The sequence below is a fragment of the Spinacia oleracea genome, chromosome 4 (assembly GCF_020520425.1).
Source record: "Spinacia oleracea cultivar Varoflay chromosome 4, BTI_SOV_V1, whole genome shotgun sequence".
Classification (NCBI taxonomy): Eukaryota; Viridiplantae; Streptophyta; class Magnoliopsida; order Caryophyllales; family Amaranthaceae; genus Spinacia; species Spinacia oleracea.
Window position 1 is genome coordinate 21,934,980 of NC_079490.1, and position 23,382 is coordinate 21,958,361.

At 36.7% G+C, this 23,382-nt stretch overlaps 2 protein-coding genes across 2 annotated transcripts; both read right to left on the minus strand.

The window, feature by feature from the left end:
* Positions 1-1,637: 1,637 nt before the first annotated feature.
* On the minus strand, positions 1,638-4,420 carry LOC130460064 (uncharacterized). Its single transcript, XM_056827717.1, has 2 exons — positions 3,048-4,420; positions 1,638-2,274 (listed from the first exon to the last, which is right to left on the minus strand). Exons 1-2 carry the CDS (start codon positions 3,493-3,495, stop codon positions 2,012-2,014), a joined length of 711 nt encoding a protein of 236 aa, XP_056683695.1. The 5' UTR covers positions 3,496-4,420; the 3' UTR covers positions 1,638-2,011.
* A 1,378-nt stretch (positions 4,421-5,798) lies between these two features.
* On the minus strand, positions 5,799-22,334 carry LOC110798591 (long chain acyl-CoA synthetase 7, peroxisomal). Its single transcript, XM_022003778.2, has 23 exons — positions 21,892-22,334; positions 18,774-18,834; positions 18,576-18,653; positions 18,409-18,480; positions 18,222-18,303; positions 17,840-17,945; positions 17,677-17,753; positions 16,700-16,744; positions 16,517-16,603; positions 14,966-15,055; positions 14,819-14,898; positions 14,635-14,728; positions 14,364-14,452; positions 14,195-14,283; positions 13,600-13,729; positions 13,378-13,496; positions 12,900-13,023; positions 12,728-12,814; positions 8,064-8,167; positions 7,901-7,986; positions 6,842-6,928; positions 6,677-6,763; positions 5,799-6,247 (listed from the first exon to the last, which is right to left on the minus strand). Exons 1-23 carry the CDS (start codon positions 22,010-22,012, stop codon positions 6,152-6,154), a joined length of 2,091 nt encoding a protein of 696 aa, XP_021859470.1. The 5' UTR covers positions 22,013-22,334; the 3' UTR covers positions 5,799-6,151.
* Positions 22,335-23,382: the final 1,048 nt, after the last annotated feature.

Here is a 23,382-nt window from a genome sequence, read left to right on the forward strand (position 1 = left end):
CCATTTAATTCTAAATGGACCGGGTCTGGGGGGCATGTTGTTTGGGCTCCCAATTGACTCTCAATTGGGCCACTAAGTCCAAAGCCCAATGGCTCTAAACAACAACATCGAACCCACCAGTGGCTATTCAGCCATCCATTAAGGCCCAAGGCCCAATAGTAATAAATGACCTATGGGCATTTATTATGCAAACACTATAAATAGGCCGCCAAGGCTCACACCTCAAGGTACGTCCAATTTACCGCCTTAAGACTACTCTTCTAGAGAACTTCTCTCTAGAATCCGAGCATCATTCTTACTTAGGCATCGGAGGGGCTTTCCTCGGAAACACCCCCGAGGCTAGTAACTTTGCTCTTGTGCAGGTGAATTCGGACTCCACTCATTCAAACAAGCAAGATCTTCAACACATACAAAAGGGCCTTCATTCGAAGCCCATTGTTTCCATCTTTACAACACCGGAACAATATCTATAATTCAATACAAATAATAAAAAATAGCTGATATTTTAAAAATATGTGTAGTGCAACATTAAGACGATCATTAATTTCTTATACGGGATGTTTGGTACTGCCTCCGTTTTAAAAAGATCTTTACAGTTTTCGTTTTAGTCCGTTTCATAATATTTTTTATATTGTGTTTTATTCTATTTATTGACATGAAAATTTACTAGCTAAGTTTCTCCTTCTGTACTATTTTCTTTTTACGTCAAACGTCATTTTTACACATTTTTTTTACTTTATCCCTATCTTATTTTTTTACTCACTTTTTTTTGTCTTAATATTTATATAAATAGTAATGACAAAAATAATTTTGAAATGGAAGTAATTTGGTGTGGGAATAAGAATTTTGAGATTAAAGGGTGGGATGCAATGGTGATTGGTTGTGAGGAAATAAATTGCAATATTAGAGATGTATTATAATTTACAAAATACATATCAGTCAACAAAACGATAAGATAGGAAAAAGACAAGCAATATTTTGTCATTTTGTTAGCTGATATGTATTTTGTAATACATTTCTGATATTGGTCTCCCCGTTCTCGATTGGTCGTTGGAATTTGTATAAATATAGCGAAAAGATAAAATGAGACAAACTTTTAGATATGGCTTTATTATTTCAGTGGTTGATGAATGAGCCTTAGTAACAGGAGTTGCGTCGAAATAACTGAAATTGATCATCTTGAGTAATCGACTAGCTAGTCGTGGCCTTTTTTCCCTTCCCCTATGCATGGATTCCACCAACAATTGGAAGAAAAGAAAAAAGTTGATTCAAGAGGATTAAATCCAAATAAAGGAAGTTACAAGGAAATAAAAGCATAAAAACAAAGAAAAATCTACTGAGGAACTAAACGAGGGAAGGAAATCAATCAAGTCATTGAAGATATGGTGGCTTTTGTTTTTGTTTTTGTTTTTCCCACTCCAAGCTGTCTTGTGGAGCTGATTGAGACTTCTTTCCTTGTGATCACTCTGAGTGAGATTGAATAGAGGTGAATATTTATTGACTGTCTCGCTGGAATGTTGGTCAAAGGTCTGTTTCTAATACAACTTTTTAATTCAAGTTACTTTTGAACACAATCAAATCAGTAAGGTATATATAGTTCACAAATTGATCTAAAAATAAGGTATTTATTTGACAAATTTTCGTTTGCAAAAATGATAGTTATTGTCTAATATTATATCCCGTATAACTCTATAAGACTATAAACCCTTAAGAGGTTCAGTTGAGCCAATAAGTTGAATAATGTATGCAAGATTGAAAACAAAATAGTGTACTAAACCATAATGTTACAACTTAAAGGGCTTTCTTCTTTCATATATAGTCGTACAAAACAAACCAAAATTACTGCTAATTAATTTTATCCCCGAGCTCTCTAGCTAAATCCATGAAAGTTTTGCCTTCCTTATCTTTGAAATGGAAAATCTCGTGGATTTCATTCCTCTTGGTTAAATAAGAGAAAAGATGAGGTCTTGCATATTTAACAGCAATATGAAGAATGCTTCGACTTCTTTTGTCAACATCGTGTATAGTTAAGGGACATGATGATATAAACTCTTCCACAATATGAATATGGCCTGCACCAACCGCCTTGTGTATTGGTAAGGACTAAGGACCCATCTCTATCGTATTTCCTCGCATAATCTGGAAAATTGTTCAGGAAGTAGCGAACTTCATCTAGGTAACCTTCATATGCTGCATATGATAGTGGCTTCCATCCTTCTTCATTTACCGAGTCAATAGAACCGGGTAATTCCTCCATTATTCTTTCCAATATACCTAATTTAGTAAGCAATTAAACAAATGAAGACAAAAAACGTGATCAAAATTATGTAATGAAGAATGCTTCGAATTTGTAGCATTATGGTTTAGTATACTATTTTGTTTTGTAGCAGGCATAATTCCTTTGAGATTAATTCTTAAATTGACCTGGTCCACACCAAATTTATTGTGAACGTACAACTTGTCTTACAAAAAAAGTGAAAAAATAACAACTTGATTCTATTTAAATTATTTTGACGTGTTAATTAGAATTATTAGTACATGTTGTGCTTGAATAATAATGTGATTTTAAGTCACGATTCACTCTTAAACATAACATAAGGTTACTTTGATTAAAAAAAAAAGGTTACTATATCTAAGAAATTTGGTGTTTAATTTATTGTAGTTGTTATATGTATACTCCCTCCATCCCGGAATACTCGACCCGGTTTGACCGGCACAGAGTTTAAGGGACTTGAATTGACTTATTTAATTTAATAGGTAGTAGTTGATAGTGGGGTATTATTTTAATGTAGTTAGTGGGAAATGTGTAAAGGGGTGGGGTTGGGGGAGAGTAGGGGTTGAATTTTTAATTATTTTTTGTATGGAGTAGGGGGTAGGTGGGTTAATAGGGGTGGAGTGAGAAATAATATAATATTGTTAGAATATTTTCATTTTTAGAAACAGGTCAAGTATTAAGGGACGGCCCGATAAGGAAAATAGGTCAAGTATTCCGGGACGGAGGGAGTATAAAGGAGTAGTAGGTATATGAAAAGAGGAGTATGTTGTACCTAGATTCCTAGCTCTTATAGCAGCGTGAACAACTGACGCCTTGTTAGCCCTTAGCAGACTCTTTCTGATGGACGAGTCAATGGCAGTCCCTGGAATTAGTTGGAAGATGCGCCTCACCATATCATTGTACTGTAGTTGAATTGCCAAATGTAATGGTGAGACTCCCTCTTGGTTCAGCAAGTACGCGGCCATGGGTGCCACCTCTATCAAGTAACAAGTAGAGTGCAGTTGCCTCATGTTTGCGGTTTGCCCACAAGGGCAAGGACCAGCTTTGTTCCTTTCAAGTGGCAAACTAACCAACTCAGAGCTATTCATAAACTTGACCAACAACTTTAGCATATCAACCTTGCCTGATCTTGCAGCAATATGGAGTAAATTTCCTCCAAATCGAACAAGTTCCATTTGTATCTCCTCTGTTGTGATCATTCCATTTGCCGAGGCCTGCATCCCTTACACCTATTGGGGTGCCTTCAACCCACTTCACCTTATATAGTTCCTCTAATTCTATGCTTATCATTGCTAATCTCATTTCGATATCTGCTACTCCTGCACATAAACAGACACAAGCTCTGATCATAAACAGACCCCACCCAGCCTCTTCATCAAGGTCACAGGGAGATATTCCCATCCTTGTTCAATTCATGCATCGCGATCTTGTTCCAACCCACCAAACCGAAAGCTGCCTCCTTGTGATTGTTCTTAATGGCAAGGTGCAAGGCCGTATCCCCGTCTACATTTTTCTTAAGCAACACCTTCAACAGCAGATGTTGTTCCATGAACCGCATCAACTTAGTACGTAACAGTGAGCGTGTAGAATAGTTTCTCCAACCACATCTGCTGTGAAAATGAGTTCTGGATCCCTCCTCAAGATACGTAGCATATTCTTTGTATGACCTTGTTGAGCAGCCGCTAAGAGTTCATCCCATCCGTCACCATAATTGCTGCATTTCATCAAGCCCGCTATAAATGGTTTTTTTATAAACATCCAGCACCCTATGTCTTCCATTGAAAGGAACGTAATTAGGAAGGAATGTAGAACTTCAAGTATAGATTAGTGAGCTTAACACTGCTAATTTTCTGTTCTTTCTGTAATTCAGGCTGTGGCTGGAAATAATGGTCCTTAAGTCATTTTCATGTTCCAAGTCAACCTTCATTTTTCTTTGCAGCTAAGATTACGACTCTATACGATGCATTATAGATTTATAGTCCCTTCGTCCTTAAAAGATTGCCCCATATTCCTTTTACGAATGTCCATTCAAGTTTTCCCCATAACCTTTAGTTAATTTATCCACTTGTTTTCTCTATAACTCTCTCCTCGTGGGCCCACACTACCAACTCGTGTGCATATTTTACACAGAGTGAATTTTCAATTTTGGCTATGGGACAATCTTTTAGAGACGGAAAGAGTATCTCATATTCTCATTGGTTGATGAATTGACCTTAGTTTAGAAGTTGTTGTGGGTAGTCGTCGCCTTTCTCTTCCATGGTCCACCAAGCACACATAGATACGTTTTTCTGAGTGGATTTTAGTTGACTGTCATGAGCATTTTGAAGACAAAATATTGAAAGTAATGTGTCTTTTAGTTCTTATGGAAGTTGCGAAGAAATATATGGAAGTTCTGTTTTTCACTTGTTGATGTAGCTGTCACCTTTTTCTTCTTCTACCAATGATGTCTTGGCCTAGTGGTTAAGACTGAGGGCCTGTGTACAATAGGTCTCAGGTTCGAATCCCCCCGCCCCCATTTGTAATTTATATTGCCCTTGTGGCTCATTCGCACCAAAAAAAAAAAGAACCTTTTTCTTCTTCCCCATTAGGTTTTTTGTTCACTCTATTACAAAATTACAAGTAACGGCTTATATAATATGCACTTGATATTTACGCTGCGGATGTAACTAATTAAAATAGAAAACATTTTCACATCAATAAACTTGCTAATTTGTATTCCATAATGCAGAAAGCTCTTCTAAATGCAGTACAAAACAATTACAAATTTTACAGTACGTCTAAAAGCTCTTAATATATACTCCGTACCATAAGATTACGTTGTTTCAGATAAACTTGGTCGAGATAACCTTTGTAAGCTGCATAGGATAATGGCTTCCATCCCTTTCCATTTAACGAGTCAATGAGACTGGGTATTTCCTCCATCACGATCTCTAACATGCCTAAATTAAATAGCATTGCAAAATTATCAGCATAATTAGTCCCAGTTAATTAAGGAAAATGCATTCAACAGTTGAGACTTAAAAATACTAGGACTATTCATTCCTTGATACGATTGAAAGGGTGCTTAACTCAGGGCACAACTACACACAATTAATTGTGCAGACCAGGATTGGCATGAAAGCAATACAATTAATTAATTAAGTTATTTATTTATGTTGCGTCTTTCATGGTTTGATTGGTGACAATGACGATCTCCTACGACGATTCATGTTAGCCAACCCCAAAATATTTTGTGATTTTGGGATTAAGGCTTTGTTGTTGTTGTATTTATGTTGTGTCTTTACAAGTATTTGTTGTTGTTAGTGGCAAAAAATAGAACACTGTTATAATTTCAGGTATAAAAAAATTAAAAAGTGGATACTCTGACGATAATTTACAAACTTCAATTTCTTTTTTTTTCTTTTTTTTTGACAGCCATAAAATACTAAGAATCAGCAAACCAGTCATTTCCTTACCTTGGTATTATATCCCCAGTCTCTTATCCCCTTAAACAAACTGTGCACAATTGAAAGAACAACCTTAGTTAAGAAGTTCTGTAATATTTCCACTATGTATAAATCATGTACAGTTCTATGTATCATATTACAACAGGCGTGTAACAAGTTCATCAAATAACAAGCCTCAACAAGTAGCAACCACCTTACAAAAACCGGCTAATACAGACCTGTTTTTATTTTTCGAAAAGTGAGGACGCCTGCACCAAAATAACAAATAAAACGAATTCCTACTAGGTTGAAATGAAACCTAATACAGCAACTTTGCCCTTATTTTTCCCCTGACAAACAATTGCATGTCGAGATCAATTGAGTTGCGCCCAATAGGTAACCGTCCTGATCAAACTGCTGCCTTATAATTCTTGCACAGAACCAATTTGCATCACAACTTTTGATGTGTTGGGTCGACTTTTGAAAGTACTGCGTACATTTCTCCTATTTCTCTCTCAAAGTATACCTTTGCTTGAGGCCTCTTTACCTGGCAAAGTTTGACAATGGCAGTTCTTCATTAGACAAGTCAAGATCCCCCTAGGAAGTATAGGCAGGGTGATAAAGAGCCTAAATATATAATATATTAAATAAAGGGGTTATGAGTTATGAATTACAAAACAGATTTAACACACTTATACAGATCCATTAGCACAAAGTCTAGAATAAAACACTGCAACTTGAAGTTTTTTTTTTAAGAAGTCTGCAACTAGAAGTTGAAAATGTATTTTCCTAGTTTGAGTTGTGAGCAGAGCCGAGCCAAGCCAAACGAGGTCGAGCACGGGTCGGCAACATTATCACTCTAAATATGGAGTGGAGCTCAAAACTCAAAATAAAATCTCAAGCAGCACAGATGGCAAAAATTTAGAACTCGTATGTTTTACAGCAGTGAGCACATGAAAGGAGAGAAGAGAATCACCTTTAGAGTTGGAGTGAGAAGACCATTTTCGACAGTAAATGGTTCAGGTATCAAGGTAACAGCTTTCACGAATTCAAACCCTCTCAACTGAATGCCATCAAGATAAGTTAGAAAATGATTTCAATTGCAAAGTTGAACAGAAAAAGAAAACATGAAGGAACTTACCCCAGCCTCCCTTCCCAAAGCATCCATATCAGCAAGAACTGCAGTCTTTGCTCTTGGATGTCGGCACAGCTGTCCTAAATCTTCATACTGCATTCATGCAATTCAAATTATCACTAATGGAAATGACTAATGTTTTCTTTTTATACTAATTAACAATTTAAAAAAAATAAACCCACATGACTACACCATGAAGCAGATATCTCACCTCCTGGATAAAGTTAGCCCGTAAAAATGAAAAACAATAAATAAATTTGGGGGGTGGATGCAAACTAAATAAAGGTCATTCCCACACTAATCCCTTAAATAAATCACGTACTATCATCTTTACAGATATTCCTAAAAGGGGAAGGGGGTTAAACAAAGAATGAGGGTGCAATTCAAACTTTATTTTCACTCAAGCCTTTGCCAAATCTCTCTTTCAGCTTCAGAAAACACCCATACTTCCAGGAGCAAATCCCCAGACTTGCAAAATACGGAGTATAATCTTTACCACAGACCAACACACAAAGAGAAAAAGAAATGCAACGCCGCCTCAAATTGGTAAAGAAGCTAGTCTACAATTGGCAAGAAAGTAGTTGATGAACATGATGGGGCAAGTATAAAATCCACCAACTTTAACCTCTTTCCAGGCATCCATACAATCCATGTAACATTTAATTTAACATGTTTCACATTAGTAAATTAGACCTTCATTCCTTTTTATTCATCTGATTAGTAATTGTAACAGAGCAGTCATACAGTACAGCAAATGTTAGCCGAAGTCAAGCAAAGTGACTTTGATCAATCGACACTCTTTTACGCTGTCTCAATTCAACAATGGCTACCGAGTTTCAGGAACGAAGGACCCTATCATGTTTGTTATTGACGCTGAAAGAACATAATGAAGTTAAGTTCATGACATGGTTCCAGACTTCCAGCCCAGCACAATACGATAATTCAAAATAATATACGTGTCAAGCAAACATGTTTTAGTTATCAAAAAAAAAAAAAAAACATGTTTTAGTTGGAACTGCCTTTGCATCACAATATGTCAGGAACTACAATCATAACACAAACTACCTTGATTCCCTCCCCTGAAGCCCAGTCCTTCAATGCATCTGGATCGACAGAGACAACTGCTACCAAAGCGGAATTTAAACTATCACCTGTCAAAATGTCAAGCATAAGTAATAACATTTTTAACAAAGTGAATTCCAAGAAAAGGACCCTTGTATATTCCTACCATATACAAAACATTGTGCTACGAATCTGCACTTGGCATATACGTTCTCAATTTTCTCTGGTGCTATGTACTCTCCTTGAGCTAATTTGAAAATATTTTTTTTCCTGCCCCAAGAAAAAACACAATCTGAGTGGAATATAAAATAATGGTGTTTCTGGTACTTCATTTAAAATTTAAAAGGCACCACTAGCATAATTGAAAAGAAATGCCTGGGCAGTGCAATGGAACGCTTCATTATGTCGACAGAGGTCAACTGTAACAAAGTTAGCTTATGAGCCTTTATTTTCTTCATTTAGTAAAACAAAAAGAGCCATCATCAACAAAATCTCGACATTATACATTCGAACAATATCACAATGGACTTAAGTTCCTGTGCAAAGCATATAAATCTACCAGGACAAAGAAAAAGAAAGGCGATTAACTATTTAGATGTAAGCAGTTTACTAAACCTAAGAAAACCCTGCAAGTCTATGCAAAAAGAGATTTTTTTTTCCTTCCCAATAGATACACACAAAAAAGGATTATTGTAGCTTACATTAATTGTGATAAATATCCTCTCTATTATTGTAGAGATTTGTAAGGAAGGAATGACACAATATCCTCCCTGTTTCTAAGCTTCTTCCTCTCCTCCATTTCCACTCCCGTCCATTTCCCTTTTCATTACTCTCTTATTTCTATCACTACAACAAACAAAGAAACTTGAAATTAGAAACCCGAATTCCATTGGAAGTACAATACAAGTCAGAATCTTTTCCTTGGAACAAAATTAGTTAACTTTTCCTTTCATAAGTCAAGAACTCCACCTTCTCATTTCTCAACTCTATCGTTATATTTCATTATCCCAGTTGGTCTCACAACACTGGTGAGAGCTCTGGAGTTCAACCTAACAGCGTTAATTTATCCCACAATAACTCCAGAAAAAGTATGAGCATTCAATTCCAGGTAGAAACTCCTAAGAATAGCCATCACAGCCTTTCACCAAATCATTTTCTTATACTTTCCCATACAAACCCAATAAAGCGGATCTCTAACGTTGTATATTAGACGGACAAAGTGAATCCTCTTTATACACCTCAATGAGCTATCTCCAAAGGTAACAAGCCATGTCACATTGAAGGATATTATGTGAGCAAGACTCACTATTAACTCGGCTAGGCAAGCAAATGCCAGGTGAGATAGGTATCGCCAGCCTCCGTATTTGGAGAATACCATTCATGTTAAGCCTTCCCGAAGCCAACACCCACACAAATGCTCTCACTCATAGATAAAAAAAATGCGGTATCGGTCGCGGTCGCGGGATCGGTCGCGGAGTTTCGGTAACGGAAATGATGCGTTAGTTGCGGACCGTGTCACGGTTGTCGTTTAGGAATTTGAAATTTGAAAAGAAGCCCCATGCTAGCCCACTCACTACCTAACCTATTCCCCCTCCCCTAAACCGTACACATGACATAATTAAATGAATTCCTTTGTCCACCTTCTCTCTCCTCTCTTGTTTTAGATCTGATTTCAATGGAGTTTCTTCATTTCTTTCCTTCTTCCCTTTCTCTTTGTCGAAAATATGGGGAATTCGGCTGAAACCGGGTAGATGCGAGGTTAATAACGTTTAATGCAGACAAAATTGGTTCGGAACGGTTGAACCGGCCGAGATCTCGCCGTTTTCAAAAACACCTTTACAACTCAGGATATCTCGTATCGCCAACCTCCAAAACCTAGTTAACTCGGCCGAGTTTTTACACCAAACTCTCACCTTAAGAGGGGCTATTTCCTTCCAGATAAAGGTTGCTAATGGAAAGTCTGGATAGTAGGGTGGTCGATTCAAGAAAATAAGAAATGTATACAAGAAGGGAAAACAAAAAGCCTGTAGAATCTCCTAACCACACTCAAGCATCCTCCACATCTTTTAACTTGGACTTACCCTTTATGCTTGTGTTATAGTATCACCCCAAGGTCCATAACCTTTAATATCTTGTGTAGAGTATCTAAAAACAACCGTAGTTTGAAATTCAAATGACTGTAACTCAAGAACATAGAATCATACAAAGGCAGAAAATCCAATACTAGGATGGAGCAGCGACAACATGGTAACCAAGACAGAAGGACAAGGCGGTGTTGGAAAGCATAGCAGCACTATTTGCTTCTCTAACTATTCGTTACATGTCCAAGCTCAAAGACTACTTATAAACCCAAAAAAGGTCTGGCACTCCTGGAACAAGGCATGGTATTCACTGCTGCTAACGGAAGCAACATTAATGAAACAATTGTTCCGAGGGTTATTTATTCAGTATGTTGGATTTTCTGGTGGAACTTGCTCCTCCTTGGGAGACCAAAGGGAAATTTTGAAGAAAATTGATATTACTTGAAAACGCAAGTGGTGGAAGTCAAAACAGCATTAGCCATTAGGCAATAGGTAATAGGTAATAGGTGAATCAGCCAATAGGAGCGAACATGACTTTGCAACTAGATTAGTGGCTGTAAAGTGCCAAGCCAAGACCATGGTAGACTAATCAAGCTGCAGTTGCAAATCACCGTCATGGCAGTTTTTAGTCTCTTTCTTAACAAGCCTTTATCCCATAAGTTGTGATGTAAGTGGGCTCTTAAAGCATTAGCTCGGCCAATTCTCTAAAAAAGTAAGAAAAAAATCTCTAAGTGAGGAATTGTTGTTCTGCAGGCAATCGAACATGATTTCAGCTGGAAGAAATTGAGAAAGCAAAATATAGGAGATGTTTGACAGGAAAACTTCGCACAAACTATACAAGAAACATATTAGAAAGAAAACTGGAAGGAGATAAACGTTGGCTGGGAATAGATCATTAACAGTAAGTTAGGAAGTGCTAATTTTCGGTTCATCATATAACACAGCTCCAGCCTCCAGTTCTTCTCCGAGATCCATAAAGCAATTTAACTCCAATTTACCTATACGATTTAAAAGTATTGTACAACACAAATGTAAAACCATCACTGGCACCCTTGCATCAGATCAACAAATCAGCACCGCTATGTACACATCTATACTTGTAAAAGGTGTTTCCTTGCATGGGTACTCAGCACGCAGTGCTCCATTTTGTAATGGTCCTTTTTTCAAGTTGGATCCATAAATAACTTGGCTATTCACCCCCCTTTATTTAATTTGAGAAGAACATATCATAATGTACTCTAATGGTAAAAGTCTCAAACACACAACCCATAAACTTTAATTAATTAGAGAAGCCACTGGTGACTTTTCATATAATAACAAATGTACCCCGTGTACTTTAATCTTTGTATTAGTCAAAACGGGGGAAAAGAGCAGTAAAAGAACTATTACCACTCGATTACTCGATACCAACACCAACCGCCATCTCTAAGTGCAAGTGAAAATCTTGGCTAAAAAATGGAACTGGCATCTCATGTTGACCGACTAATCACAGAACAAATAGGGTATGTAGGCCCAACTACCACACTAGAAACATAGGTGTGAATTGTCTGTGTTAGAGAATGTGGCTCTCACAGCATATGGTTCGCAGAAAGACTCCTAACTCCATCCCGAGCCTATTCTTCCACAAATCCTCAATCAAACTAGCGTTCTCCAGGCATTATTTTCTAATACCACATATTTTCCACCATCAGCCATGTTCTCTGTGAAAACCTACCCCAGCGATACGGCCATAAAATTAGCCAACCAATGACCATGTTCATGCCGTTGCTAGTTTGCTCCAAAGGTATAATCATTAAACGTTGATTCTAAATACTTAAATCGTTAAATTTCCTCAAATGACACCAAAAAAGACATTTTATTAAAACTCAGAGAGGGAATACAGGAGGACAAGGTGTCCACACGAACGAGCTCTAAAATAATTACAGGTTAGCCCAATTCCTCTGTATCTTCCCACTAATTTAATTTGGGAAAGCCCCAGCCTCCTTAACCCATGGCTAACAAAGTCAGCAAAACCTGAGGGGTAGCAACATCATCAAAAATTTGATCGTTCCTTTCCAGCCAAACACACCAAAACTTTACTATATTGCTAAAGAAACCAGTTTTGAAAAAATTCTAAAACCTCTTCGCTTCCTTTCCATGAAGTAGAAGATGGTCGTTCGGTTGTCGTCCCGTTATCGCTTTGGGGCCAATTGGAAACAACTTCTTTGCAATTGCAGGGGTAAGGTTGCGTACGTCCGACCCCCCTTACCTCGATTCTTGCGGGAGCCTCTTTGAGGCAATAGGGTAATGATAATGATGAATGAATGGTGTACATATTGTTACTGTTGTTAACATGAGGGTAATGTCGGAGTCACAGAGATATTGAAGTAACAATTTATTGAATTAATTTTTGGAAGTGTACATACTACAATTTGATGAGGTATCAGAATTTCATAAAATTGTTGTCTTAATTCAGTTGTAAATTTTTACTACTACGTCCGGCGTAAAGACAATATAAGTCCTCTACTACACACAATCATCACAGATTTCCCGCAACTATTCGGGGAACTGCCCAGGCATTCGGGCAATGAAATTGTTGAAGGTCTTACAAGGAATTCATAATGCCTAAGGCCTAGGTTGATGATTTTCCTTTCTAGTAGTTCTACACTACCCACGTATAATTAACTCAACTTAAACTACAATTTGATATCAAAGGTGAATGGATATCAAGTCAATTGACAATAAATATCCTGAATTAAGCACAACATACCTGTCTATTATCTTGAGGCGGCCTCCAGGTAACCACAACCCAATATCTCCCGTGTAAAGCCAACCATCATCATCAATTACTTCTCTCCTGGAGCGGATAATGAAGTTCAGGTTACTTAAGTGTAACAAGTAAATGGAAAATAAAAATAAGAATATTAGGAGATATTCAGTACGTCTGCACATCATCTTTGAAGTATCCTTTGAAAACAATGGGCCCTCGAACACATATTTCACCGCGAGGATAAGGCTGATCCTCAGATGTGTAATTCATTTCAGGAACATCGACCAGTTTCACCTCTGGAATTGAATTACATCAAAGACCAAAAAAAATATCACTTTTCTTGTTATACATGACTTGTAATAAGATAACGACAACACTGTCAGACAAAAAATCACGTAAAATTGAAAGAATTGGCCACTATAAATTGGAGTTACCATGTTTTTTAATACTATTATTATTATAGTGACATAGATCATATACAAAATAGAAGACATTTGGAACAAGCCAACTAGCTAACTGCAGACAAAATATACTACTAACGAGGAGAAAAAAAACTGTTTTTTATTCAGATAGATGATTTGTCTATTTGGTCAACTAGCAGCCAATATGCCTGTATTCAGTTCATGCCATTCGAGCAGAATTGAACTTACCACAAGCAGGATTAGGGGAACCAACATGACCTGACAAGTTGTCTCCCTCTTCCATTGAGCTTATGACACAGGAGGTCTCAGTCATACCATATCCTTCAATAACTTGGCAACCAAAACACCTATAATTTAAAGACGCAAAGGTTAACACCATGTTTGCTGTAATAAACACTAAAAATTGGTTTGGATCAGACTTCAATCAGTATAACTTATTCATTAACTTACACTTTCAGAAAGTCCATGACGTCAGAGGATAATGGTGAAGCACCAGAACTCATAAAGCGAACTCTGCCACCAAGCTTGGCCTTAATTTTATTGAATACTAGTTTGTCCCAGATTTGCGATGGGTTTCTTCCTGGAAGTATAGCATCTGAATAAGTACTAAAACTAACCAGTAACAAGATAACAACTAAAAATCAAATAATTCAATTGACCTTTCCAGAATTGGAAACGCTTACTTAAAGGAAATATTCAGACCGAGAAAGTAAAAGATATCTACTTTCTGCTACTCTACAAGAAAGAGATACAAATTTACTTCCAAAACAATCATTTTTCCTTTTATTTGGGTTGCGGGGTAGGGGGACACAGGGGGCTCAATTATCAAATTCTCACTTACTCTTTTGGGTTTTTTCAGATCACTTACAGATTTTACATTCACCTCCGGTTTCCTAGAGGACCTAAATCATTCCTAAATGATATCATACCTTATAATGGAATTACTACAAAAGTGATACACCCATAAACAAACACATGGGCACCGAACAGAACAACTCGAGATACTGAAGAAAGGGAGAAAAGGCCAGGGGATGGTTCTCAATACCATTCATTATGGCTTGCTTCTTCGAATTATAGGCAGCATTGAAAAGCCTTTCTTTCAGAGACCCAGAAGTCTTTACAGCATTGATAATCCTAGAACACAAACTTTATATCAGAGACACCAAATTTAAGCCTTAAGTTAGGATTTTAAATGGAAGTAAACTTCAATTTACCCTGCATATATTCTGTTGTAGAGCCGAGGAACACTACAAAAGATGGTTGGTCGCAATGCCAGCAGATCATCCATCAGTTTCAAGTTGTCCTGTGTAGGAAAAGTAAATAAAAAGGACATGACAACCCCTGCTATAGAATTCTAACAAATAAAAAGTCCCTCTAAAGTTTTGTCACTGGAAGAAGGATCAGAGGCAATATCAAAGGAAAAAAAAAACATTATCCAACATCCCCCAAAAATATAGCGATGAAATCACAGGTTATTTCACGTACCCCTTGATAGAAGCCAACAGCAACACCATAGTAGACCGACATGATCTGGTTAGCTCTTTCATATATGTGCGCCAATGGAAGATAGGATATATAACTGCCAAACTTAGCAAGTTAAAAAACATATAAATGCAAGAGAGGAAGAGAAAATATTCGTAAATTCTGCAGATTACTATCATTTACTTACACATCAGTGGGGTAAAATTTGACGGGCATACTCATACCAGCAGTACTTGCAATTAAACTTCCATGAGTCAATACAACTCCCTTCAAGATGAACCCACATATAAGTGATCAATAGAAGATTTCATTGGAAGGAGTGGAAAGATTGTACCTTTGGTGTACCAGTTGTACCACTTGTATAACATATTGTGGCAACATCATCAGGGGTGGGAGGAGACAACGGCTGTAATCTTGCTCGGCCCTGAATAGATAGATTCATCAATAAACATATACACTATGCTACTTTCAGATGATCAGAAAAAGATGTGTGCCACCATCTAAATGAAAAGAGGATCACACAACCCCAGGGAGTCAGCAGATCATAAAACAAACTTTTATCTAGGGGTGTGTTCTATTCATCTGAGTTTCACTTTCTTAACTTACATGAACTTATCTAAACTCATAAAAACTTATTAGAACTTATTAGTTGTAAATTGAACTTGCATAGCCCTTATTTTTCTGAAATTATTTGAACTTAACTAAACTTAATTATCCTGAAAATAAGTGGAAATAAAGCGAACTAAACTTGGTCTAAGTTGTCCCAAGATCTCTAAGGAAAATCCTGCCCAGGGTGCAGCAAGTTAATCCGAATATAAGCAGTCTGGTGCCAGCAGTAACAAGGAGACTATTTCTATTGAAACCCTGGTCTAAGACACCATGATCATTTGTTACTAACAATAAATAAGAAGTGCAGTGCTCATTCATTTTAGGAGTCGTCTTCATGAATCCACTATAAATCGAAGCCAAAGAATGGTGTATTCTTCTGCTCCAGTTCCCAAGAACTTCAGATTTGAAAGTCAATTTTTTTTTCCAAAGACGATAAAATATGCACATTCTTGATAACAGTTTATTAAAATTACGTGTGCATTTCTCATCTTATTTGTTTCATTTTTCTGTATGCAGCGTGACTATGATTGTCGGAAAGGATCCAGAAAGTCAGCAGATTCTTAGAGTATCAAATTTGCCCCAACATCTCTAAAGAGGTTCCTGCCCAAGGTCTGAAACACCATAATTTATCTGCTGCGGAAAAATAAATAAGAAGTGTCTTATCCTAGTCATTATTGGGCCGGGTTAGCTTCAATATCATTAGCAATTAAGCATAATTTCAGATAATTATAATTCAGAAACTCAAAAGTTCATAAATTTAATGGGGAGTGTCAAGTTAGAATGTTAGATAAGATCGAACCTGGCCATTTCAATTAAACATAATTTGACAAATTCTCAAGTGTCAGACAAATCGGGTTCAATAGAATTGTGTAAAGTTATACTAGGCCTAATCTAGACATGTGTAAACATTGCAAGCAATGGACGGGTGCTAGGGTGAAAAGATCCTATTAGATACAGGCATCGGGACTCATTCAGTCATCCCTATATGCACTCTGTGCCCCGTCCTATTACCATTTATAGACTCCCACATCATCTCTGTCAGTAAAGAGAGGAACCAGATGCAGAACTCTTAGAGAAGTATAACAATTTTAGGTTCACTAACAAGGGAAAAGTAACAGACATATTTCAAGCAGATATTCCGGTTTCCCTTGTACATCTACTTGGTTTTATTCAAGATATGGAAAAAAAAAATAGAAAAAGGAAGTGTAAAGTGCAACTAGAGGACAAGTTATTTTAGAAACAAAAAGCAACACTCAAAAAAGGATGCTGATTTCACCTGGTTTAATAGCTTTGAATAGGATATAAGTTTAACTCCTGCTGCCTGAGGAAGTGAAGGCAAGTGCTCATCCATCCCTCCTACCACCTGTGAAAGATGCATGGTAAGAATACTTGAGATATAACAATACTTCATCAGTTCATCATACAAAATGATGTATACAAGGAACCTGTGAGAGCATACCACTATAACACGCACAGTAGGAATCTCTGACAAAAAGCTCAACAACTGCATCAACAAGCAGAGCATAAATTAACTGTATTCATGACACGCTGAATGCAAAATATTATCCTTTTCAAAGAAAAAGGAGATGTAGTGGAGCCAAGGAATTCGTAAATTAATTCCTCACAAAACTATATTGCACTTCCCTTTATCTGGTAACCATAAGCAAGCAACAAATTGCAGAAATAATTCAGTCATTACTCCGTACATCTTTTTCATATTTTGAAAGGCCACTGATATGCGATAGTAATTATTTTAAGTACAACTGTACAACATATAACTACGGATCAGTAACGAAGCTAGTTAATATTGAAAAAATATGTTGCCGAACCACCTATATTATGAGGTTAAATCTTAACAATGAAAAGCAGTTGTCAGAGGTGAAAAGAGTCAAAGACACTGATGGAGGATATGAAATAGCTCGACCATACCTACCACAACTTCTCATACTTGCAACAAATAACTTCATAGACCAGTTCATGCATGGTCCAAAAAAAGGGGTGGTAGAAAATTTTCTTTAAATAAGTTATTTTCCACTTGGTCCCCCCTAAAAAATCCACAAAATAAAAGGGCTCGCCTCTGAAATAATTTTCTACTTCTGAATTTCTGATAACATGGATATAGAAAAAACTCGAGAGCTTAAATTTTTATAATAACAAATCCTTTCATGTTATGATCCTAAGGTAAAATTTTATTGCCTTATTCAAAGGGTTTTTAGTGTATAAAATCTTAGGCTTTCAGGATTATTAATAACAACACCATCAATTTCTGCACCTTCGCTCAACTAGTCAACTTCAAGTTCTCTTAATTTTACAGGATTCGAGTGCAGTGTACACTATTTCTTCAAGATACTCTTACTCCCATATCCCTTTCTGATTCATGTCACTACATTACTGTCAGCAGAAATTGGCGAGCAAGACCTCAGAAAGCAGACTCACAGAATTCAATGTTTCTGGAACACAAAAGATTGCCTGCACTTCCGCATGATTTACAATATATTTAACAGCATCTGGACCTGAAGGTGTAACAAATATCAGAATCCAAAAGACAATTAATAAAGGAGATATATTCTAAAAGCATACAGATTAAGTAGATAAATACCAAGTGTATCATACAAGGGAACTGAAATATATGAATAAGCGGAGCAGGCATGATCCACCACTATCCATTCTGGTCTGTTGATAAAATAAAGTCCCACACTCATGCCCTGTAGGAAATGAACAGTCAACTTTACTAATGGATGTAATATAATCAAATTTGAAGAGCAGATTAGTTGACTAGGCAGAAAAATTCACATCCAAAGTACTAAGATTAAGGATCGGGCACTAATAATGAATGAAGCACAAAACCATACATGGACAAAGTTCCATAAAATTCGACAAAGTCCTTTAGTTCTTAGCCTCACTTTACCATTCTGGCTACCGTTTTAAATGTACATGACCATTAGGCATCAAGTAGAGGCGGGACGGTGCGGAAAACTCACTTTTGATAGACCATAGTTCTGAAGAGCAGATCCTATAGCAGAGCGAGCATTGCTAACTTCTCCATAAGTCATCCACTTGTATCTGCGAAATTATACGGAATAATATGATCAGGCATAGTAGTTTTGGTGGATATTTGTCAATAGGCATAAACTAGTATGAAGTATAAGTTCTAATCAGTCAACGTACTCTCCAACTGTTCCATCCACTCGCACTCTTGTACCCAAGTATTTGTAGTCAGGGAATCTGTCGACTGCATGTCTGCATGAACATTACACAAACAGAAAATGTTAGGCCTGCAAGATTACTCGAAATATATGCAACATGTCATGAACAAAGACAAGAAAGAATCTCACACAAAATTATCATGCAATGTCCCTATCTCTGGATGTTCAGGAAATCTAGTGACAAGCTTCACGGGCGACCGAGCAGACCTGCCTCAAAAGTATGATTAAGCCATGTCTCAGTCAATACAGATAAACAAAAGAAAACAGAGTTAAGTTCATATGTAAAAAAACAGAAGCAGAACCGAGTACAGAGCAAATATATCCTACCTGTACACGTTCCACTTTCCTGTCTGTAACTTTTCAGGAAGGACTACACTATACGTTTCACCTACAAAAGTGCAAAACATCATGTTATTTGATCACATAATCACATCATCCCGCAGAAAGTGCAAACTTTTCATGATGTTTTCTTTCCTTCTACTCAGTAATGTTCAGCTCTGACATCAGCTATGTGTGTCAATTTTCCAACTCAAAGATCTTTGTATTTACATTACTTAAAAATATTCCTAGCATGAAATTGTACACAGCAACAGGTAGGAACAATTGACACAGCAAAATATTTGATAATACAAAGTATTATCTGCTGTTCGGCCCGTTACATGAAACACATATGTGATTGAACTTCAAAAGCCAGAAATATGGCAAGAAATTTCTGTTGGAAGTAAAGCTTGAAAAAGAGTCCGCCCGACCAGGCGCGCGTGCAAAATGAAAATGGGTGATTAATTCGCCCAACTGGGCGGGCTTCACTCGACCGGGCGGTTGTTCGTATTATTTCACTGTTGCACGCGCCCGACCGGGCGGACCAGCGGGCGGAGACCAAAAGACGTACTTTTGTACGGCTTGGCTTCCTCGTGATTCCTTTCGCAACAGCTTTTTTAATTGTTGTTTAAGGAATTTATTCTGTTTGATTATGTTGAGTATTAGGGCATGCTTGGATTGAGCGTAATGCATTAAGAGGTAATAAAAGTCAAATTAAAAAAATAAGGTAATTGAAGGTGATGGTGAGGGGATGAAGTGGTGGCAAAGAGAATAAGCTAGTGTTGGCAAGAAGAAATAAAATGAAAGGGGGAACAAATACCCTCATTATGGGGAAATGGTTACCCACCATCCCACTAGGGTTATTATTACCCTCATTTGACGGGTAATAACTTCCCCCTTCCTCCCTTCTCCTCACAACACCATCACTACCACAACTTCTCATCACAATACCACCACACCGCCCTCCTTGCAACTACCTCAATTCACCTTCATTGTCCTTTTATTAAGGTGGTTTGACTTTTATTACCCCCATAATCCATTATACCCATTCCAAGCATGCCCTTATGGTGGTTAATCCTCTTGATTAAGGGGGTTATCAAACTCTTCATTGTCATCATTAATCCCATTGATTGTTGGCATTGAACTTCCTTGAGTTCTTTGATTTTCTAGAGTTGTTTTAATTCCTCCACTAAATCATTTGTATACACTTCTTTTCTGATTTTGGTGAGTGAGTTTGGTGGTTATTCTCCATGTTTAAGGATATAATTAATCTCTCATTATTATGAGTTAATTATTTTATTACTTTTGATTGTCATTGAGCACTTTTGATCTTTGGAGTTCTTTGAGTGTTTGATTTGCCACTCATTCTTTATACTCTCACTCCTTTGAGTGGAGTAGTAGGGAAAAAATCCTTTTATGGATTCTTCCTCACGATTAATACATGGTTACTCATAGTCTTCAAGCTTTTTAATTCCTTGTTCTTTTAGGCATAAGTTTATGTGGCTCCATCTCATCACCCAAAAGTACATTTGTGTGTTGAGAATTGTGTAAACCTTAGGGAAAAAATCGGTGAATACAATTGTGCACTGCGTTTGCACTAATCTCGTTTTCAAGGAAGTGGTTTGGTTACCACGGCGCAACGATTTCCTAAACTCGTTCTTATTCTTATTCTAGTATTTTGCCTAGGGAACGCAATATTTACAACAATTTCTTACCATACGTCATCTATTATTCCTTTTACATACTCAATTGACATAAACAGCCAGCATCACCCATATTATATTTCAAAACCTCTCCTCTAAGCAGGTAACATGCCCGCTCTTCCATAGCAACAAAAGGCAACCAGTAACTAGTGAACTACCCTTAACTTTGCAGCTTCCACCACGATCTCTTCATTAGCAGCATTTACTTATATGACATAGAGGGTTTTGTTTAACAAATATGAAGTAGAGAATTGGCCATAAGTGGAATCCCAAGAAAGAAACTCCTGGAATATTCCAGATTATCCTATATGAAGTATTGCATTCTCCATGATTCTTATAATACCCTGAGAAAGTTGCCTCAGAAAATCCCCTTGTCCACATTGCACACCATAATTTCTTAGCACAATCAAACCTTAAACCATACGTAGTATCTTCCAGCAGAATCAAAACACTCATAAGTATAACCACTTTGTTCGCCAATTTGGAATACCAAACTCCCCCAGTGGAACAAAAACCTTACGGTAAAAACATAATTGTTCAAGTTCCAACTTCTAAAAGCTGGTATCTGAAAGAAAAAGCTAGCGTCTTTGAACAAAACACTTTTGACTGGGAGGTAAAATGCAAATATTAGAAGTTTAACAAACTCTATAAATGGTTTGAGCCACTAATCCTATAAAGATGGGGAAAATTATTACTAATGCGTATGCTTAAACTTTATCCAGTTAAGATTGGGTGCAACTTTTTTTAATTAAAAAAAACCTAAAAAGTATTACAACCTCTCCCTGTAAGAATAATTTTAATAAATATGTCATTATCAATTTCCAAATCACTTAAAGAGCTGAAATGTTACATTTCAATCATCTTTTCTTCCATTTCCAGTTAGCAAACCACGGTAGGTTCAATTCAAAACAGCAGTTAATTCATACATACCTATTCTTAATGGCATCTCCAAAAAAACAAAAAAGAATAAAAAGGCATGAAACTAGCCCAATCAATCACAAAGCACATATTCCATAGAACAAGAAAAGGCAAATTCCCAGAAACCAAAAGTTACAAAGAACAATAAAATTACAGAAACCCCAGAATAAGTAACCTAACAAACTACCAACACAACAACCCAAAAACAATTCAACCCCATTTGGGAAACCGATATATCAAGAATCTTAGCAGTACAAATTCTCACACTTCCATTTTCCAACAAACATAACTGAAAAGAGTAAAATACCCCTTCACATGATCCCATAAGTCATCCTTAAACCTCACAAAAAGAGGGCCCCAGTTCATTCAACTTCGAAAGGGTTAAATCCTTTTTCCCAACAAAAAGATTGCACTTTAAATACACCCACATAAATATGATTCCATATTTCTTTGAAAATACTATGACAGATTAATTTAGAGAGAGAAGGAGTGGAGGAGAGAGAAACCTTGGTAAAATTCTCCGGCAGTTTGACTGCGGGTGATATTGGAGTTTGGATCATCTTCGGTGGAAATGGGAAGAAGATGTGCTTGAATAGCTTTCAACCTACGTTGAGCTGGAGACTCCATTAATGCTCTCCTGAAGCTTCTCTTCAAATGGGTGATTGTAAAAGTTGGAAATCTTTTAATTCTTTTTGCTTCAGATTTGATTTTAATACAATTGAAATGTAATTTTATCTCAGATCAGAAAAGAAGAAAGAGGGAGAAGGAAAGATGGGAAATTGGGCACGCTATCCAATGGTGGTGTGAAATGCTGATTATGATCAAACGCCTACCAAAATGGATAAAGGAATTATTGAATTTTTCATTTTATTTTTTGATGAAATTCATTTATTGAATTTTGTCATTTTTTCAGATTTTTCTTGTGGTGATAATTAGCCAAGGGGGGTTTGTTCGCTCTTATTATTTTTATAACAAAAAAATCGTGAATTGGAATGACCTTTGTCATTGGTAAACCTCAAATTCACTTGAATTATTGCGATAATTTAATAATGGTAAGTTAATGGTAGATACTAAAACCTAATTATTAACTAATTTTGGTTGGTAAGGAGCCTACTTTTATAAATTCGGTCGATTCTGCTTGTTTCTTTTGTAATTAAATGTAATGTTAGTAATTATTACTTCGTGTAAGTAGGCAATAATATTAAATGGGTACTTATTTTATCCAATGATGAGTTGATAAAATATGGAACAATAAGTTGATTCCATTAATTCATTTCTCAAAACATGAAGGTAAATCACCCACGCCTTTTATTACTTTCTTGCTCTAACCTGGCTAAAGGGGTAAGTTCATTACAAGCCTCGTGGAGAAAGTGTCGGGAGAATATAACAACATTATAGTGGAGGAAAATATCATAAAGTTTGAAGTTGGTTATTTGATATCAAAACTCAACCCAAGACTCGCAAATGGATGAAAATGGCTTAGACCACGTGTGATGATATTTACCCTCAAGCCCTATAAACGTACGTACAATATGTAGACCGATTTCTTGCACTATTGTTGAAAGATGTCTAAATTCCAAAAACATCCCTGTAACAAATAACTAGCTCTTGAGCTTGTTCAAAAAATGAACAGTTATATAGTGTTTGTTTAGCCGTCTTTTAAAGTTTTAATTTTATTGACTGCTTATGATTAGTGAGAATATATGCTTTAGAGGTTCAAAGAATATATAGATTAAATGGTGAATTAATATTAAGTGTTAAAGGGGAAGATGGAGTATAAGAGGCTGACTGGATATATTGGACGTACTATTAGTGAATTGATGTTGAATTAGGAAGATGAAGTAGAAGAGGTGTAGGGGCTGTAAATATATATAGAGTAGTAAACAACAAAACGAAAATTGAAAAAAAAAAAAAAAAAACCAAGGTGATGGATGATAGGTGTGGTGACATGTGTCATTGATATGCCTATTTTATATAGAGTTTTTACCCCCGTCTCT

Excerpts from the sequence above, each read along its gene's own strand:
- LOC110798591 (XM_022003778.2), bottom strand. The coding sequence starts at position 22,012 with ATGGAGTCTCCAGCTCAACGTAGGTTGAAAGCTATTCAAGCACATCTT. Across the intron at positions 18,835-21,891 it reads TGCCGGAGAATTTTACCAAG|GTGAAACGTATAGTGTAGTC; the intron begins GTTTCTCTCTCC and ends GCACTTTTGTAG. Across the intron at positions 17,754-17,839 it reads TCCCTTGTATGATACACTTG|GTCCAGATGCTGTTAAATAT; the intron begins GTATTTATCTAC and ends TTACACCTTCAG.
- LOC130460064 (XM_056827717.1), bottom strand. The coding sequence starts at position 3,495 with ATGCAGGCCTCGGCAAATGGAATGATCACAACAGAGGAGATACAAATG. Across the intron at positions 2,275-3,047 it reads TATAAGAGCTAGGAATCTAG|GTATATTGGAAAGAATAATG; the intron begins GTACAACATACT and ends TTACTAAATTAG.